This window comes from Chinchilla lanigera, unplaced genomic scaffold (assembly GCF_000276665.1).
Source record: "Chinchilla lanigera isolate Chin_1 unplaced genomic scaffold, ChiLan1.0 scaffold00037, whole genome shotgun sequence".
Classification (NCBI taxonomy): Eukaryota; Metazoa; Chordata; class Mammalia; order Rodentia; family Chinchillidae; genus Chinchilla; species Chinchilla lanigera.
Genome location: NW_004955438.1, coordinates 1,363,326 through 1,376,422, shown reverse-complemented (window position 1 = coordinate 1,376,422; position 13,097 = coordinate 1,363,326). Strand labels below are relative to the sequence as shown.

At 56.1% G+C, this 13,097-nt stretch overlaps 2 protein-coding genes across 2 annotated transcripts in view; both read left to right on the top strand.

Annotated features, from left to right (window-relative positions):
- Ism2 (isthmin 2) overlaps positions 1–12,915 on the top strand; it is a gene marked incomplete in the record, with an annotated part of 13,461 nt that extends 546 nt beyond the window's left edge. Inside the window, 5 exon segments of the mRNA XM_013517160.1 lie at positions 4,590–4,814; positions 7,823–8,177; positions 9,750–9,926; positions 10,151–10,234; positions 11,349–12,915. Coding sequence (XP_013372614.1) covers positions 4,590–4,814; positions 7,823–8,177; positions 9,750–9,926; positions 10,151–10,234; positions 11,349–11,866 — 1,359 coding nt within the window.
- Positions 6,069–6,858, top strand: LOC106149150 (60S ribosomal protein L34-like). The gene has a single exon (XM_013517161.1). It carries the CDS (start codon positions 6,437–6,439, stop codon positions 6,812–6,814), a length of 378 nt encoding a protein of 125 aa, XP_013372615.1. The 5' UTR covers positions 6,069–6,436; the 3' UTR covers positions 6,815–6,858.
- Positions 12,916–13,097: the final 182 nt, after the last annotated feature.

Below are 13,097 nucleotides of genomic sequence, written 5' to 3'. Positions count from 1 at the left end.
GGGGTCGGCGCTCTGACGGCCCCCACCCGGGGAGAGCGGCAGACGCTACCAGACGCGCCCGCCGGCACGGGCGACGGCCGGGTGCTCCGCGCCCCAGCGGCCTCCCCTTCTGAGCCCTGGCTGTAGCGGGCTAGCCTGGGACAAAGTTCATTTAAGCGACGGGTGAGGTGTCCCGACACCCGCGCAGGCCTGGCTTCCTCTCTGTGCGCCCTGCCCTGCACCTTCCTGGCCCGGAGCGACCGTCGCCCGCTGGCGCTTGGTGGGGTGGGGGGACGCTGAGATCCAGAGGGTCACGTGAGCCCCCGTGCATCCTCTCAATTCGACTCTGCCACAGATCTGAGCCCCTTTGAGTGTGAACTGAGGCAAGCTGAGGTAGTAACTTGGCTTCCCCAGCTTGCTGGGTGCCGGTCGTCTACAGCCAGGGACGTCTGTTGTGCTCTTGCTAAGACGCAGAGCGCGCTTTCCTCCCGGCCTGCGGGTGCCTTAGAGCTGAGACAGAGAGGAATGAGGTGGGAAGGTGGCGCTGGCTATGGACAGAATCCATGTTTTGTCCAGGCCTCTGTTTCCTTCTCCTGACTGGCCAGACTGAACCCAGCAAGTGACTTCACCTCTCTGATCCCTGGAGCCTTTCTATGAAATAAGGATGATGCTAGTCCCTGCCCACAGAGGAGTGGTGAGGATTCAGTCAGTTCATATAGGGTGCTCAGCAGAACTCGCTACATAGCCTGTAGGGCTTGTAAGTATCTCAAAATAGGAACAGCGAGCATTAATCCCGACGTGAGGCACACCACGGAACCGTCCCTGTGCTGGGGACAGTGTGCTCCGCCTCTGCGGCTCTTTGTTATGGTGAGGTGTGTTGAGGCTGCACTGGTGCCAGGGTGCGAGGGTTAGAACAGGATGTACCAATCGGAAGCTGATGGGGGACATCCAGCCCCCCCCCTCTGTCCTTGTCCCGGGCCTGGCTGAAGGACCACTTGCTGGGAAGGCAGCCTCTGGCCTCTCCTGGGAGGCCGGAACTACTGAGCAATGAGGCACTGAGTATGCAGCCTGGTTCCTTGGGACCCACCTGGGTCTCAGCCACTGGGGCTGCAGGGAAGGGAGGGGCTGGGCTGCACCTGGCCCTGGATGCTGTTCCCTGGAAGGAGTTCCGGACCCCTGAGGCCCAGGGGAGGGAAACCCAGGAGCTGAAAGAGCTGACACAGGTAGCAATGCCCATCACACAGTGAGGGCTTCTGGGGATTGGATCACTGCTGTGCTCCTGAAACAGCAGAGTCAGGGCTGCCTGGCCATGCCTAGGATAGCAGGGGTGCGTGTGTGCGTGTGTGTGTGCATCTGTGTGTCAGAGAGACTGGGAACTGTCTGGGCCGTGACACCACCTCCTAAAAGAATGGAGGTGGGGATTTGCACGTGGAGCAAGGCCACGGTCTAACTCAGCAGCCCCCAAAGACACTGCCCCTGCTGAGTCCCTGGTTCCCAGAGGGAAAGCAGGCAGTAACACGCCGAGATCACACAGCTGCTAAGCGTATGAGTTGGGGTTTGAACACAAGTCATGTGGACTCCGGTCTGTACTCATTACAGCCACACCGAGTGCCAGACAAGATGCTGGACGTGGTGGTGTCTCGTGAACAGAGGGTGGTCACAGGTGAACGTCACCGTCCTGCGTGTGTGGCCCTGTGCATGCTGATGGGAGCGGCAGACCGGAGTCTGAATCCCAGCGCTGTTGCTGTGACCTTACCTGAGTCCTTTGCCCTCTCTGTTTACCCAGCAGTGACTGATGGTGCTTCTACAGTGTGCCAGGCCCTGTGCTAAGCACTGGGGACACTGAACAAAGCAGACCAAAAGTCCTGCCTGCCCAGAATGTCCATTCTAGTTGGCATGTGTGGCTGGGAGCCTGGGCTGTGGTCAGAGCTCTTGGTATCCGCCCACATCACCCAGCCCTGTGCCCAGTAGCCAGGGTTCAGTTGCCTGAGGGCTTTCACTGGCTGTAGCCTGCTACTCCGCAGGCAGCCTACAGTGCTGGAGGGCATGCCCTCTCCCGCCCAGCAGCCTCCCACCAGTGACTGGCAGAGTTGGCGTGTAAGTACCTGGCTGCCTCCCCTCTGGCGGGATAACAGGCGTAGCGCCATAGCAGCTCCCAGAGGCACACTGTGGAAGTGAGCCTCAGCAGCCCACCATGGCCGCAAGCGTGATGGACACTCTTGATGGACAAGCTTGATGGGCACTGCTAGTGCCTGTTGGCGTCGCCTGGAGTCACCCTCCGAGGGAACCCCTGCTCTGGAGTCCTGGCCTCAGGGAGCCCCCCTGAGACAGGATGTTCCCCTGTCCCTTTGCAGTCCCAGGAGGTCCCTGATGGCTGCTGCGCAGAGCAGGAGGCTCTAGGGGCAGCTCCAGTGCTGGAGTGCAGCATGGGCTGCTGGGGCCTGCGGCCGGGACTCCTCTGGTCTTTGTGCATGCTGTGCTCCGACTGGGCTGCAGTCTGCGGAGAGGGAGGGAGGGCTGGAAAGGAACGTTCTGGGCGCCTATGGGACTGCAGGCCTCGGGCTCCACTCTTCTCCACCGTTGTTCCCACTTCACAGGTAAAGGAGCTCGCAAAGTGCGTGTCCCCTGCCAGGGCCCACAGGCTGCGCTCAGGCAGCTGGCCGCAGCAGGGGGTCTTAGGACAGCTTGTTGTTGTGGGGCTGTCCTGTGCAGTATAACACAGGGCAGTGTCCCCAGCCTCTGCTCTCTAGGTGCTAGTAGAACCCCCTCCTGTGGTGACAACCACAGATGTCCCCAGCTGAGAGCCATCACGTCACCTCTGCACCACCTTTCTGTGGCGAGGGAGCAAGACCAGCCTGGGTGGCCTCCTGTCCCTGGCCCCGCCGCCTGGAGCCTGCCTGTTTCCAGCCGAGGGGCTGCTGAGCAAGTGGCACAGGCGCAGTTAGGGCTCTGGTGCAATTGGGGTGGGAGCTTCTGGGACAGAGCACTGGGGGCGGGTGAGTGCAGGGATCCAGTGCTCCCTTACTCCTCTCTCCACCGTCTGCTGTCCCACCTAGGCTGTCTGGACCAGAGCACTGTGACTCAGCGAGACCCCAGGCTGGGTCAGGATGAGGTAGAAGAACCCATAGCTGCTCTGAGACCCGAGTGAAGTGCAGGAGCCTCGGATCCAGGCATCTGGGACCATAGAAAAGGAGATGAAGGGAAAAGAAACAAGATTCTGAATATCTGTTTCCAACGTTGCAAGAAAACAGTCAGTGGGAGTGAGAGAGTAGACTGACTAAGCGCCTGGTTTGTGAAAGGGACTCAGCCCTCTCACCTTAGCCCTACAGCGTGCAGGGTGAGAGTGTGGGGCCTGGGCTAGAAGGCCTAATTCAAATCCTGGCTTTACCACTAACGGTCTGCAACTTCAGCCACGTTGCCGACCCTCTCTGTGCCTTAATTGCCAATTGTCTGTGAAATGGGGAGGACTGCTAGTGAAGCGCTGTGCAAGTGCTTGAGAAATAAAATTCTGATATTCCTCCCAAGTAGGAATTATCATCGTTATTTTGCAGATGAGGAAATCATCAAGTTGGGAGTTAGTAAAAAGTTGAGCTGGCATTTGGACCCAAGCTTATGTGAGAGTGTTTGTTTTTTGTTTGGGGGCTTTTTGTTGTTGTTGTTGTTGTTGTTGTTTTGTCTTTTTGAGAGAGGGTCTTGCTATGCAGTTCAGGCTGGCCTTGAGCTCGTTTTGTAGCCCAGGCTGGTATCAAACTTGCAGCAATCCTCCTGCCCCAGGCTCCCAAGTGCTGAGATTAATATGCATGCACTGCAACACCCAGCTGTGAGTGTTCCTAACTGTGCCGTCCCTCTGTAGGGGTGAGGACAGGAGTGGGTCACAGCTAAGGCGTGAGTAAGGCAGGATCCTCTGACTCACAGCCCCCCAGATCCATGAAGGTACCCTGTCATGGAGATCTGGAGGTAAGTGGTGGCTGCTGACTCCCCAGTACCTCCTTGTCTGCACTGGGGAACCCTGGGGCAGGCCTTTCTCTTACTCTCCAAGCTGAACCAAGGACAGTCCTGGTGGGCTGTGTGGCCGGCAGCTGGCAGAGGGGATGAACTCACCATACCAGTGCCTGGAGGAAGGAGATGCCCGAAATACAGCTCCTGTGCTGATGGCTCTGTCAGGGCAGGTGACTTTCCAGGAGGCAGGACCAACCACACCACGTCTCTGGGGGACCTCCTGCTCTGGCGTGGGGTACACAGCAGGGAAAGGGGGCGGGCCAGAGATATCCGAGCAGGTAGCATGCAAACAGCTCACTGGACCCGCTGTCTTGAACAACTCCTTCCTTCTGGGTTCTTCGTGGGCAGCTCAGGGAAGCTGCGCTGTGCTGATCCTGCCTCACGTGGGTGTCAGTAGACCCTGTTTGTGCACACAGCCCTCGGGCTGCCCAGCTACACCTCACCTCTCTGTGGGGGGCGTTAAAGCAGGTAGCGTTTAGATTCAGGTTCAGCGTCCGCCTCCTGGCAGACTTAAGTCACAGGGTGGGAGTGTGGCATGGTCAGACCCGAGGGCTCCTGAGTCCTTCTGACAAGCCTCAGGAGGAGGTCACCAGCCTTCCCTCTCTCCCCAGACCCCAGCCTCCCTCCCTGGGGAAGAGGCGGCATCTCTGTTGTTCCCTGAAACCCACCTGCAAACCTCGATGTCCAGGCGCCAGACTCTTCCGGAGCCAGCAGCCATAGCTGCAGGCAAGGCCACCCCTCCCGGGACCCTGGAGGACGCGCCCTTGCTGCTGGAGCTGCAGAAGCTGCCGGTATTGGCTAATACAGACTTGAGCGCCCCAAACCCCAACATGCAGGTGAGACTTTAGGCCACAGGCCACCTGGAGAGGAGCTGGGCTGGGGCCAGCCCCATGCTGTGTCCCCTCCCCGGGCGGCGGAAGGCCTGTGTGTAGCACAGAGGCTCGTCCCTGCCTGTGGTGTGGTGTGCGGGAGGGCACCTGCCCCTCAACTCTCAGCTCTCCCAGCCTTGTAAGGGGCAGACGGCAGCAACGAGGCAGGGCTGGCAGGAGGACTGAATAAGGGGGAAATGCGCATTTTGTCACCTGTGGGTAGCTCCAGGAATACAGGAGAGGTTTCTTTGAGAAAAGCGAAACGTCTGGTCTCCCCCTGCCACCCAGTCCCATCCCCTTGCTGCAGGCCCCTAAAGAAGGGCTTCAGTGCAGAACAGGGTGGGCTGGCACATGGGGATCCCCGGTCCCAAATGGGAAGCCAGAGCGGTAGCACAGTCCCGCTGCACATCCCTCGCCTGTGCTGGAGCTCTGAGGCTGGTGATTCTGCCTGTCTGTGCCGCAGCTGCAGTTTGGAGAGTACTTTAAGGGAGAGAGCCAGGTGTGTAGCTTGCGCCTTTCATCCCAGCACTGGGAGGCTGAGCCAGGAGGAGGCTGAGCCAGGAGGACCGCTGTGAGTTTGAGGCCAGCCTGGCCTACACTTTCGCCAAAAAAAAAAGGGGAGAGAGAGAGAGGGAGAAAAAGCCACAAAAGTGTAGAGCGTAACATTCTAAAAGTGTTTTAAACCAGGCGTGGTGGCCCATGCCTACCAGCACTGTAGAAGGCTCAGTCAGGAAGATGGTAATTTCAAGCCCAATTTGGGTAACGTAGTGACTTGGCAAGACCCTGTTTCAAAATAAAAAGCAAAAACGGGCTGAGTATATATAGCTCAGTGTGAAGCCTTTGGGTTCGATCTCCAGCACTACCCCCAAAATAACTGTTTTAAAGTGCATCTAAGGAAAAGTATATTTCTCTCTGTCTCCCCTCCCTCTGTACATATATGACTTATATGTACACACATACCTATAAACATACAAAAAACTAGATTATCTGTCAGTAATGGAATATAGATGATTTTCATTTCCTTCTTTTTTTGATATTTGAGTGTGTTGTGGGGAAAATGGTTTGCTTTTTCCTCTGATACCCACACATACATGTATTACACAACTAGCATTGCAGACTGATAGAGAAAGGGGACTTTGCAACACCTTTTTTTTGAGACAAGGTCTCACTTATGGAGCCCAGGCCGACCTCAAACTTGCAGCAGTCCTCCTGCTTCAGCCTCCTGAGTGCTAGAATTACAGGTGTGCACCACCACCCCTGCTTGCAACACATTTTTCTGAAACAATTGTTTGCCTGTCTGGAAGATTAAATTTGACTTACTCTATATACAACATTAAATTCATTTTTTAAAATGTTTAAATAATTTTTGTGGGATCTAGGAGTTCTGGGACAGTTCTTTGAGCCAGCCTAAAGCTAAGGGGTGTAGGAAGGAGGCTGGTGGTGAGCAAATCCTCAGTTTTAGCTTCGGAAACCTGTTAGTCCTGGCGGCACTTGTGAAGCGTGGAGGAGCTGAACTCGCCACCTGGGGCTTTGCCGCCTTCAAGAGCCGGGGACCAGTCAAGTCGTGGGAAGTTCAGATCTTAACGCCCATGTTTTCACACCGCTGTTCTAAAAGTCTTCGGGCTTTGGAAGGGGAACTGGCAGCCTTTCACAGTGGTGCAGCGCTTGCCACACCGGCCGGCTTTCCTACAACATGGCCTCTAACAAAACCAGGCTGTCCGAACCCGGGATGTAGAATTGTGTACCTCTATACCGAGAAGGTTGGGAAGGCCCCAAATCTGCACGCGGTGTGCTCCCGGGCAGACTTCGAGGTGTTCGTGCGGCCTAAAGTTCTCATGAGATTATCTGAAACGAAGAAGCGCCAGCAGGGCTCAGGCCGTGTGTGCCGAGTGTGGCCGGACAGGATAGAGCGTGCTTTCCTTATGCAAGAGCAGAAAATCGTGGTGAAAGTGCTGACGGCCAAGTAAAACAGAAGCTCTTGGAGAAATAAAAGATGGAAAGGCTTAAAAAATTTTTTGTTTGTCTTTTTAAAAAAAAAAAAAATTTTTTTTTTTGTCTTTTTGAGACAGGGTCTCACTATGCAGTTCAGGCTGGCCTTGAACTCACTTTGTAGCCCAGGCTGGTATCAAACTTGCAGCAATCCTCCTGCCCCAGGCTCCCAGGTGCTGAGATTAATATGCATGCACTGCAACACCCAGCTCTACAAAATTAAATTCAGATGGATTAAATATATGTAAAAGCAAACATAAACATATACATAGTTTTAAGGGAAATACTCATTTTCTTCTTTATGTTTTGCTGTTTTCCCCCAAATTTTGATTAGTGACCTCCTATTACTTGACAGTAGCCAAAATTAATGTTTTAAAGTTAAATGATTTTATTTTATTTATTCCCCCTGCTTAATTTGGGTAGAGAGCCCTTCCCAAGTGCTGCTTGAAGATTTGGTATTTACTGTCGTTTTCCAGCCCTGCCCTGAAGAAATGGAAGAACTGTGTGTGCAGAACCAGAATTCAAAGCCAGCTCCTCCAGGCATGGTGGCACATGCCTAGAAACCCAGCACTCTGGGAGGCAAAGGCAGGATTTCTAGCCCAACCTGGGCAACTTAGCAACTTAGACCCTGTCTCAAAATAAAAAGGTCTAGGGCTGCAGCTTAATGGGAAGACCCTGGGTTCAATTTTCAGCCCTGGGTGTGGGGGGGGAAAGAATTCAAAGGCAGCTTCTTTTAAACTAGGAGCTCTCAACTGTGGCCCAAACTGAAACCGCCATGCCTGTCCTCTCCCAGACTCAGTACATCCGCATGAGCGGCTGGGTGCAGGAATCTCCCGTGTGCCCCACGTGCCCTGAGTGGCTGCGGTCTGGGACAGACAGCTGCCTGGAGGCAAGGTTGGGCCTCTGGCTGCACTGCAGCCCATCACCTGCCCTCTCCTCGGAGTCCTGCTCTGAGGCTTCCCTGCTTGGTGTCTGTCTCCCTGCAGGTGACCATCGAGGTAGTGGAGGACCCCCAGGCTGAGGTGGAGATGGACCTGCTGGCCGAGCCCGGCAATCGCTGGCCCCAGGGCGCTCCTAGGTGGCTGCCCACCAAAGAGTTCTTCTGGCCCCTCTTCTGGGGCTACCTGGAGGGTGAAGAGGGGGCCACTGGCCTCAAAGGTGGAGCCCTAGAGGACAAAGGGGAGAAGCAGCACATTGTGGAACATGGGGAGCCCGAGGACCAGGAGGGCAGTGAGGACAAGCAGGAGGAGGAGGAGCCGTGGTCCAGTGGGGCCACAGACGGCTGGGCCTGGGGCTGGCTGGACCCTGGGGACTGGGCCTTCGAGGAGCCAGACAGCTATGGTGAGCACACCCCCCACCCCGCGCCCCCATCCCTGCTGCTGCCCTCGGTCCTGAGCGGAAATGATGGTGACCAGAGCGCTGAGCTGGGGAGACCAGGAGCTTGCAGACTCTGTTATGGACTCCAAAGCGACATGACAGCAGCTCGAAAAAACTGGGGTTTTTGTTTGTTTGTTTTCCCAACAACATTTGACCCTCACAACAGCCTTGAGACCCCCTAAACAAAAGACATCTGTTCATATTATATATTTATGTCTATTGGTTTCCAGCAAACTGATGAATATTATTAATCTTACCACTTATTTTCAGGGTGGATTTTAGTCCTGGGTCTACCCTGAACCAGCTGAGTGACCTTGGGCAGTTACTTCCCCTGTCTGTGCCTCGGTTCCTTTCATAAGATGTGGACGGCACAGCCTTCAACAGATAGGCTGGTTGGGAGGAGCACTGAGTTAATAGATGTAAAACGCCAGCAAAGCGTTAGGTTTTTTAGTTTTTTTGTTTGTTTGTTTGATTGTTTTAGAAAAAGACACAACAGCACAGATCATTCAGAAAATATCCCCCAGGGCTGGTCGGCCTCCCGTGAGGATGAGTTTTGCTTTCTGTGATGGGTCTGGTTTGCCCAAGGTGCAGACATGCTTCATGCACCATTGCAGCCATTTCTCCCAAACTTTGGGTTTTGTCTTTGAACCAAGGTGCCTGTGATGAAGATCGAGTTGTGACAAGTTCTTCCTGGTTTTCCAAAAGAATGTAATCTGAAAGAATGTCACAACATTCAGCTTTTCTCCTATTCACTTTTCTAAGCCTGGTGCCTGTCTGCTGCGGCCTCCTGGAAGCTGGGAGCGAGCCAGGACACCAGCCCTTTGGGGTCTGCAGACAGCCCCAGGATTTGAGCCCTGCTCAGGCTGAGGGCCGCAGGCCCAGGCACAGTGTATTTGAGTCTCGTCACATCAGGACTAGGTCCCTCAAGAAGGGCAGCAGGGACACCCTTTCATAACCCCAGTGCCAGGGTAATATTAGCAACCCAGGTTTTGACTGACATAAAAACTACAGCTCAAGCCAGGTGCAGTGGTACATGCCTATAATCCTAGCTATATATTTGGGAGGCTGAGGCAGGAGGATCTCCAGTTCCAAGCCAATCTGAGCAATTTAGACCCTGCCTTAAAAATGAAAAAGGGCTGGGGATGTAGCTCAGTGGTAGAGTGCCCCTGGGTTTCATCCCCAATAGGACAAAACAAAGAAGCAACTGTAGCTCAGAGATGTAGGGGGCCGTGTCTGAGGTCACACAGATAGAGGTCAGGTGGCCTTTCTTATTCTGTGTTGGACCAGAATGAGTGGCTGGGGTTTGTGCCATCTCTGGAGGGACCCTTGACACATTGGCACAGGTTGTTCACTGCACAAGGGTACCTAGTTCAAGGAACAGGTGGGGGCTGAGCTCCTGCCCATGCATTGTACACTAGGCACGAGCCCTAGCAACACGGGCTGCAGCCAGCTAAGGAAGGGGCACTTTTTACTAATCTGCACCAGGGGGCCCTGTGGGCTGTATGCACTCACATTCAGCTTCCTGCCTTGACCCAGACTATGAGCCACAGGAGGAGTGGAGCCCCTGGTCTCCCTGCAGTGGGAGGTGCAGCAGTGGCAGCCAGCAGAGGACTCGGCCCTGTGGCTATGCCTGCACTGCCACCGAGTCCCGAGTGTGCAGCCTGCCCCCGTGTCCTGGTGAGATGAGCCCCAGCCCCTGCATCAGAGTGCTTGGTATGGCTTAGACTCTGGCTTTCAGCCCTGGAAATGTGGGTGTCGGCCCTTATAAGAGGGGCGGGCTTGGGGAAGGGGCTGCCGGAAGCTCACAGATATGGTGGTCCTGCAACCCAGGCCTGTCCCGGCAACTCTGGACCACAGTGCAGGAAGGGCCGGGCTTCCCCACTGGGAGCACAGAGGTGCCCTGGGGTGCCACAGCCCGGCCTCCTCTCTTCCCAAAGGTGCTGAGCACGAGGACACCTTGGGCTTCCCCAGCGAGGGGTGGCAGCCCCTGGCCTACAATGCTACGGACATGCTTGGCGCAGGTCAGTGAGGGCCAGGGAGTCGGGGGAGAACTCTTCTCAGGTGGGTGAGGTTCCAATGGCAGGAACTAGGCCTCCATCTACCTGGCATTGCTGTGCCAGGCCCACTGGCATGTCCCAGCCCGTGCTCCTCCAGAGAAGGCCATTGCGATGGCAGCTAGAGCTTGGGAATCCTCAGGGGTGTTTGTCTTCCCTGGCAGCACGGTGGGGAAGGGACATTCTGACCTCCTCCTGGTCACTTTTTGGAGGCTTCTGTGCAGGATGTCTGGGTAAGGGGATGTGGAGCTGTCAAAACGGGTTAGGTGGCAGATTCCAAGAATGCCCTTCCAGGCGGCTGGGAGTCTGTGTCTCTTGGTCTCACCGTACCTCCCAAGGCAGGTAGGCAGTGGCTGGTGGGGGGCACACATGACCACCAGGGGCACAGCATTGCAAAACAGGCTCCGAAGATCTGGGAGCAAAGAGAACGGGGCGATTTACTCTGTGGCCAGAATCAGAGGCCACATTTTCCAGGAAGAGAGAGAGGAGGAGGGCAGTATAGACAGAGGGAGCCCCAGGAGCCCGGGGTATGAGCCAAGGTCAGGTGATGGCCTAAGACCGTGGCACACACCTCTGCTCGCAGCTACTCAAGGGCTGAGGCAGGATTGAAGGTTTGCAGCCAGCCTGGGCCACTTAGCAAGACCCTGCCTAGAAACAAAAACAAGAAAGCAGAACAACAAACCAAGCATGGCTTACTGGTTAATATATTGAAAAACACTTTCTTAACTGTTGGTTAAAAACTGCTGTCCCTGACCCCACCTACCCCAGTTCCTTTCCCAAATCGCAGTCTTTCCCACTGTCCAGCACCTGCCCAGCAGAGGGCCCCCGGGCTCTTGCTCCAGGCCCTGGCCAGTGTCTATTTTCAGTGACAGCGTCTTGTGTGGCAGGTGTGGGGTGGCCCTTAAACGTCCCTAGACCTGGTTTGGGTCCTTCCAGTCCTGACCTTAAGGCCCAAAGCCACGCCTTTGTCTCAGCCAGGATCTGGGCCTCCTCTCCTCGTTACTGACCCCGAGCATCCTCATGCCACCCAAGGCCTGCCGCTCTGACCGGCTGCCCTGCCGGACCTCCTTGCCCTCTGCAGATGTGGACAGCTGTGAGAAGTGGCTGAACTGCAAGAGCGACTTCCTAGCCAAGTATCTGAGCCAGGTGCTGCAGGACCTGCCCAGCTGCCCCTGTGCCTACCCGCTAGAGGCGGTGTCCAGGGCCGTGAGCCTGCAGGACGAGCTCCAGGGCCGCAGCTTCCGGTGGAGGGACGCCAGCGGCCCACACGAGCGCCTGGACGTGTACCAGCCCACAGCACGCTTCTGCCTGCGCTCGCTGCTGTCGGGCGAGAGCAGCACCCTGGCTGCCCAGCACTGCTGCTACGATGAGGGCAGCCGGCTGCTGACCCGAGGCAAGGGTGCCGGTGCGCCTGACTTGGTCAGCACTGACTTCTCCCCAGAGCTGCACTTCAAAGTGGACACGCTGCCCTGGATCCTGTGCAAAGGGGACTGGAGCCGCTACCATGCGGTGCGGCCGCCCAACAATGGCCGGGCCTGCGTGGACAACCCCCCTGAGGAGGAGTACTTGGCACAGTTGCGGGAGGCCAGGGAGTATTAAGGAAGGCTGCTGAGTTGGAGAACCACACTTCTAAGCCCTTCTCCCCACCCTTGCCCAAACTCAACCATGGGAGGTTGTCTGGTGCTGCATGGCCCCTGCCTGTGACCTCCGGGCAGCTCAGGGCCCCGGGCATTCCCCAGGTGTGTTGCTGGGGAGAGAGCGTTGATGGGTGTACAGGGCCCAGGTCTAGGGGTGCGTTGGAAATGTGTGTACACTCATGTTTCTCGGGGTCTCCTCTCTTGCTGCCCAGCAAAGCTGCCACAGCCTGGGCTCTTTTGCCCTGGCTCTACACACAGAGGTGGCCAGGGCGGTCGAGGCACATCCTGATCACCAGGATCTGCTTCGACTCTCTGACACCCATCCTGGCTGAGCAGGGCAATGAGGGGAACAATGAGAAGAGTCACTCCTTTCATCTGGCCCTACAGCTGCCCCTTGCCAAGTGACATCAGCCCTGCGTGACCATGCTTCCTTGACTGGGGAGGGCACATGCTCCCCTCATCCGCCGCTCCCCCCCAGCAGGAGGGGTGTCTTAGCTCCGGGCTGCCCCCTTCTGGAGGACACACATTAGCCTGGGGCCAGAGTAGCCAGGCGGGTTGAGACACACTCCTGCAGGCAGTGGGTCACCCGATTCTGGTCCTTCTTTGTTCAGCCCCTCGTGTTCAGCCCAGTGGTAGGGATTTGCAGGACTTGGGGTGGGTTTAGGAAGGTGTCATGTGCCTGCAGTGATTGAAACCAGCGATCCACCGGAGGGGCTGACTGGTACCATTTGGGCAGTTTCTGTTGGATCTGCCCCACCGTGCTGTCACCGAGCATGCCTGGGCAGAGTTGAGAGGAAAACGCATCTCTCTGAGCACATCCTGCTCCTCCTACTGGCCTCCTGCCATCACCCAAACCACACTTCCTTGCCTTGTAGGGGGCTGAATTGTCAAAGCCCTACGTATCCCTGTTCACAAAAGCCTCCAAAAAGGTAAGGGACTTCAGTCCTAGTCCATAGACAGCTGCCCCGAAGCTCTCTCGGATCCTCAGCAATAAAGCACTTTATTTTCCAATTCTGTCTCACGAAAGATGCTATGTAGGGAGCCTTTGCTCACCACCCAGACCAAGCTCCTGAAGGTTACATTCTTAATTGCCCAGCCCACAGCTGGCTCCTTTCCTGAAACAGCTGGGCAGACCACTCCTGGGATGGAGGGGTGAGCCTGAACATCTGTAAAGGGCCCTCAAAACCGACAGG